At 38.4% G+C, this 6,795-nt stretch overlaps 1 protein-coding gene across 2 annotated transcripts in view; it reads left to right on the forward strand.

The window, feature by feature from the left end:
• The window catches only part of efna5b (ephrin-A5b), a 245,279-nt gene extending 240,441 nt beyond the window's left edge, over nucleotides 1-4,838 (forward strand). For both annotated transcript variants that reach the window (XM_039758879.1, XM_039758880.1), the window contains one exon: nucleotides 1,639-4,838. In XM_039758879.1, coding sequence (XP_039614813.1) covers nucleotides 1,639-1,760 — 122 coding nt within the window. In that variant the 3' untranslated portion in view covers nucleotides 1,761-4,838. The remainder of the gene's footprint in view (nucleotides 1-1,638) is intronic.
• The last annotated feature ends 1,957 nt before the right edge of the window (nucleotides 4,839-6,795 follow it).

Genomic DNA, 6,795 nt, shown 5'->3' on the forward strand with positions numbered 1-6,795 from the left:
CTTGTATCTCTGTGAAAAGTTCTTTTTTTATTGCTTACAGCAGAAAAGGTATATCAAATCAAATGATTGTTTTGACCAAAATTTCACTTTTATGTTTTTATCATGCTAATCACATTCTGTTAGTATGGGGTTTCAATTGCAGCTGTGTCATCCTCATTGTTACCTGAACCTCGGTGTCAAGTCGTTTAAGCCTTTGGAACCAGATGTTACCTGTCGTTTCCTGCTCTAGTGTTCAGCAAACAGTATAGCTATCCAACAAGTTTTCTCTGCTTGCCTCTTTCATAGCTCACTGAAGTGTCCCTGTAACCGTTACGTTAAATGTAAAGTATACGGACACTTTGTAGTTACTAAGACTAGGAGGGAAAATGCTACATGTGATCATTGAGCAGTGTTTGCTGCTGAGGCACATCTTAGAAGGTAATTGATGAATCATGGGATACCCATGGTGGAATACATCTAAACTGGGACCATGACAAAATCTGCAGTTTGTGATGAACCTTAATTTTTCAGTAGGCTCCTGGCAACAAAGCTGTCCTTGCAAATTTTTGGTTTCAATGCATTTTGGAAGTAATCCTCTGCATAACATTTCTGGCCTGTTTTTTTTTCCCCTGTTTTCGAAATTTGATAGTGTAGAGTATAACAAGTAGATTCTGGTCCATCACAACTTGTTCTGATCTCTAAGCAAAAATGTACCATATTTACATTAAAGAAAACAGGAAATAAAAACAATCCTATAGCCTTGACCCTTAAACCTGTCATTATCTCAGAAGGACTTGATCACATATTTTAAGAAATTCTGAAAACGTAGACTCGCTCAACAACAGATGCTCACTGCTGTAGGAACGAATCGTAGAAGCGTGATAATTGTGTTTCATTATGGCCAACATGGTGAAGCTCTTACTGCTGTCAAGAAGTGGGAGCAAATAATGAAATGAAAACAGGCTGACTCGGTGGATGGGATATCAAACCTCTGTGGGGATATAAGAAAATAATTAATGGAAATGATCATAATTTATTGTGAAATAGTTTTGAGTATATGGCACCTCTGGGTATTTAACATGAACTGCCCATGCTTGAAAAACCACATTGCTACAACTAGCAGTACTGCAATTTGCTTGACTAAATCCTGCTGCATGCCTGTTTGTGGCTTCCCTGTGAATGAACTTAGTTGCTGTTTTTTGTGTATGAATGCATATGTGCTTTTTGACACTTTTGTTTTTTGCTTTTACATAACACTAATGCGCATGGCACCGATTGCAGCACCGTATTACCTTAATGTTCCTTCTGTGTCTGCTTGTATTGTTAAATTAAGGTCACTGAGAAATGGTGTCAGTACTATGCAGTGATGTCCTTCAATTTACCCTTTGCATGCAGCAATATTTTTTAAGCATTATAAGTACACTTTGTAAAAACAGTATGATTTACTAGTCTGTGAAACATTAACTATTTCTTAAGTGTAATGAGGCTCTTGTCTTAGGCAGTCGGCCTGTTGCAAATGCATGCAATAGCCAGCCCAGATTATTGTAATCAAAAGATAAAAGGAGGTGGATTACAAAAAGTGATGTTTTAATCACTTGAGATTTTCTTATGTTTATAAAATGCAAAACTTACCTTTTTTTTCTGTTTTCTTTTGCTCAGATGATACTGTACACGAGTCTGCAGAGCCATCCCGCAGTGACAACGACGCAGAACGGCCAACGATAACAAGTCTACTTTTGCCAATTGTACTTTTTTTCTTAGCCTCACTTTTGGCTTTATAGCATTTTGTGCCCAAGGAATAAAAAAAAAAAAACAAAAAAACATCAGGTCCAGGATCAACAGAGAATTTCCCCCGAAACTCCCAACCAGTGAAGGGGATATGGAAATGATCTTTTTATCAATCACTACATAAAGAACTGAAAACCAAGAGGGAGAGCCAGTTCCTGAAAAATCCATGAACTAAGATGCCAAATCCTGTTTTGACACTTAGTGATTCTTATTTTCCTGTGCATTGAAACTTGAAAGATAAATTGACCCTCCCCGTCCCTCCTCCCGTTACCCTCCCAATGTTAGCTCACTCTGTCAGCAAAGCAGAGTGGAGAAGGAATAACGGCAGGTGCAGTCAGCAAGCTGGAAGAAAATTGAACGTGTGCCTGGGAGGATTTCACTCCCCAATGCAATATTTAGAGCTTCTCACTCAATACTTTAAGATGATCACAAGGCATTGTGTTGCCATGTCAGACTGGAGGGGAAATATTAAGGAAAAGATATGGCTGTTTTCTCTGGGGATAACACAAAAAAAAAAAATGTGGAGTGTACACAACCGGGGAGTATAGTTTGGTGTTTCTTATCAGCAGTGGGGGTTTGTTAAGAGGGATGTAACATGTCGTGTGCAACTGTTTTATTGACGGAGAGAAGATTTCTAGCTCAGGAAAACAGCTGCCAGTTGAGAGCGGATAAAATACAAAATGCAAGCACTAGATAGGAAAAGCAATTCAATTTGGAAAGCCAAATTATTAGTGGATATTTATATTTATAAACAACATTTCACTGTAAGGTTGATTAGACGTCAGCTCTGAGAATTAGTTTGGGCTAAATTCTATTTTGTCAGATTGAAAAAGATTTATATATATATTCCTATATATATTCTTGTTTTAACAAAATGCTATGCAGTAATTTAATTTAGATTTCACAGGAGTGTATATAATGCTATGCGAGTCAGGGAACCTTTTAGTGTTCAGCAAATAAAGGACATGTTGGACGTACACAGTTTCTAGGAAGTGAAGTTGTTGCCCTTCATCAACTGTAGAGCAGGATGAGGAAAGGTCAGAGATGTGTTTTGTTTTGTAGCTAACCTTAGTAACTATCACAAAGCCTAAATTTGCTTCTCTTGGGTTCATCACACTGCTCAGTAGAGATGCTTTAAAAGGAAATCAGAGGGAGATCTGACATCATACAGTATTAAGTGGAAAAACGAATCTGTCCAGCACCAATACAGTAAAACGTATAAAAAAAAAGAGTGGCGATATACAAATACTGGAGCACAGTTCTGTCTGAGTTTTTAATGTTCACGCCGTTAGGAAGGCAGATCTGAGCACCTCCGACAAAATAGAAAATATCAGTGCCTCACTTGGTTTGTTTCTATCTTCGAGCCGCTATGCTTGCAACTGCTATGCTTGTGGCCTCAAATGTCCTATGATAATAACAACTGTGGCTGATGACTTGCATTTTAGCTTTGTAAATGTTGTCTATGGGGGAAGGTGACCATTCCTTCTTTTGCACATGCCAGATCATTCATCCAGGTGGCCACTGTCTAGTTACAGTGTTTGGGGGAAACAAAAAACAAAGAAACACTAACTGGAACCAATTTGAGAGCCCCCAGTGGTGTTGTACTTCTGCCCACTTTCATATTTGTTCATGAATTTCCTAGCATGTTTTTAATGGTTTGGAAAATCTTTTTTTTTTTTTTTAAAAAGGGGGGTTTACCTTAGCTAATAATGCTGAGGGTGCTAAAGTGGGATTTCCTTTTTTTGGTGGCCTCATATATGTATGTGGTACAACACACCTGGTGGCCCACATTTGTTATAATTCTGGAACAGGGAAATAAGGATCAGTATGTTAAGTGGATACTGTGTATCCTGAAGTAGTCAATAATATAACATCTAGTGTTAGTTTATTAGTATGTTGTTTTTGTACCTTTCTGAAGGGCAAATGAAAAAAAAGACACTTCATTGTTAAAATTCTGTATTATTAGCAAAGCTCTGTTGTAAATAGTGTTTGATATTAAAGTATTAATTTGATTCTTATGTCTTTTATAAAACAAGGTAGAATTTATGCCTGATATGGGATATACAAACCTGTTAAGTGATCTTTGATGCTAAAAAGCTTTCGACGCCTTGATCCCACACTAATCTGTAAACTGACGTGCATAATGTACACATGGACAAATCTGTGAAGTGCTTCTCTCAACTGCCTTTTTTTGAGGAAACATGAAGAACAGAAGAAAATGGATTTTCGATGATCAATGTTTTGTCTTAAATGTTACTGGGTCTGACGTTGGAGCCTTGTGTATCTCAGCATGTTGGTCAGTAAAAGCTTACAGATTTCTATGATCTCATCACATGGACAACTTCTCATGATGGACTCTTGCCAGTATCATGTGTGGCATGTCGCATGGACTTGAATGGGAAAAAAAAAGTTTGTTGGTATAGTTTTTGTAAACTTTGTTAAATGTGGATTTTATGTGTACCCATTTAACTGAATTAAAAGGAAGGTTTCATTGTGCCATTTAAGAAAAAAAGGTCCATAACCTGTTGGTGCAACAACCTTAGGAATTTTTTGTTTTGTTTTGTTTTTTTGTTTTAAGTTCCCTCAAACCCCAGTGAATGTTGTCTTCTAGCCACTTTTCGTTACTTCACCGCTGCATTCATTCATGGTTACATTTATGAATTTATGTTGTGCACTGGATGGATACAGACAACTTGGTTTTCCATGCTTTTGCCCACGCTTCAAGAATTAAAAGCCAGTCTCCCAAACACAGGTATTCTGCCTTTGTCTGTACAGTACATTAGATGCTGGCATGTTGGAGGTTACCCCTACATCTGTGAAATTGGCTTTCCATGCCCATAACCGAGACATCCATATTGAAACCACCCATTGTATGTGCATCTGGATATGAAAGTCTGGCTCAGTGTGGTCCTGTATTCGTACTGCCCTGCTTTTGCAGTTTCGTTGCACTCTTGCGAGTGCTGTTTTGACCTGCTTTACAGTATATGAGGAAAAAAATCTTAAAGGTCTGTATTTGTATATACACGTGTCTGAGCAACTATAAATAAAAGAAAAATGAAGATGGCCATCAATTTAACTGCTTTTATTGCCATTATTTTTCATGTTCAATCTTCCCATCAAGTAATTCTTCTTTTTTTTATTTGGCTCATTTATTAAGGTAGAGCTTTATAGCTTCAGGACCTAAACCTGCCAATCCACTGATACAGAGCATTGCCAGCCATAATAGCAGATGTCCAGAGACCATTTATCTTCCATTTATTGTGCCTTAATATCAAACAGTTTTTTTAGGTATTATTAGGGCTTCTGTGAAATGAAAAGAGAATGATATGTCAATTCCCAGGAAACAACATGTTGGTAAATAAGAAAAATTCTAATAAAAAAAAAATGGTTAATAAAGTATAGATTTGTCGGAAAACAAAATATTTGATGCCCAAGCTATTCATGTCATTCTGCAGCTAAAGTTAAAGAAAATGTGTTGAGATGAAGGGAATATGTTGTGATTATTGTAATGAACCAGAGGATATTTTGATGCCAAGTATGCCCTTCTCTCCTCCCCAGTCCCTTGGGAAATTTAAAGGAACAATGTCACAATTTTAGGTTTATTATCACTTCCTCAATTGCAATAATACAGTCCCTGACAAGGTTATAAAGCACTTTGTGATAAAGATTTTAACAAAATACAGACACAATTTTAAAAGCAAATAATTAAGTCTAATAAAGTAAAATTAATTTTTTGTTAGGTGACATAGTTTTTGACACACTACTAATTGCTGTGCCCAAGAGGTCATTAAATGCCTGGATCTTGGTTTTTATCGCTCAGTCTCTCGAGTGCCCCAAACAGAGCCTCCATTGACTCCGCAAAGATCACAGCATCGTCAGTAAGTCTTTCTTCACCACAGCCATCAGTAGTGTGTCTGTCCAGGGAGAGAGACCATCGACCTTGTCGAGAGGTTTACTTACCTCAGTAGGGTCTCTGGTGATGCTTCCTATGAAGTCAGTAGATTGATTGGGAGAGCATGGGGGGTTCATGGAGTCACCAGAAAGGGGTGTGTGGCGCTTCCAATATCTATGCAAAAGAACAAAGGTCCAAGTCTTTAGAGTCCTGATGCTTCTGTTTTGCTATTTGTTTGCGAGACATGGACACTATCTAGTAACCTGAGATGTAGACTGAACTCCTTTGATATTGTGTATCTTCGTAGAATCCTTGGGTACCGCTGTTTTGACTTTGTGTCATGGGATCCCAAATGTGCCACATTACCTGCATTGCGAGGGAGTGTCAGTTAAGGCACTATGGCCATTTGGCACAATTCCCAGAGGATGATCTGGCTCACAGGATTCTCATTGTTGAGGACCTAATTGGCTGGACCAGATAGAAGGTCATTTCTGGAGGGTGGAACTGGGCAGCGTGTCTGCCTGGGGGGTTGGCAACCAGGTATCCCAAGTTGTTTTGTCGTGTGGTGCGTGCGGCAATGTGCTGTACCAGTGCACGCTCCCAGACCTTACCTGGTATAGTGGTGCATTGGTTAATGTTGTAGCCTCAAAGGTCCATCATACTGAGTTCAGATCCTAACCTGAGCACTGGCTGCATGAAGGTTCCACATTTTCCTTCAAAATTCTTCCAAAAGCTATATAAGTTGGCTATTTAGCAACTCTGAATTGGCCCGTATGTATGAATGTGGGTATGTGCATCAGTGCACCATCATCTAATGCTGCCAGGATAGTCTCCAGCCCCCCATGGCCTTTAATTGAACTAATATAGGGTGAATGAGAATGTTATGTGACATGAAATACATCGTCAATAAGTATTAACAGAAGAAATTTTTTTCCATCTTTCATTTCCAGGGGTTTTCCCCAAGTGTTCCATAGCAGCTAATAGGTATTTAGTCTGATGAATGAGAAAGATAATATAATATAATATATATAAATGTTGCCAGTTTTTGTTTAGGCTCAGATGATTCAGTGATCAATGATGCTGCCTCGCAGCTTCAGGAGTTTGTGTTTGAGTCCCTGCCTGGACAATGTTTGTAT

Source organism: Polypterus senegalus, chromosome 7 (genome assembly GCF_016835505.1).
Source record: "Polypterus senegalus isolate Bchr_013 chromosome 7, ASM1683550v1, whole genome shotgun sequence".
NCBI lineage: Eukaryota > Metazoa > Chordata > Cladistia > Polypteriformes > Polypteridae > Polypterus > Polypterus senegalus.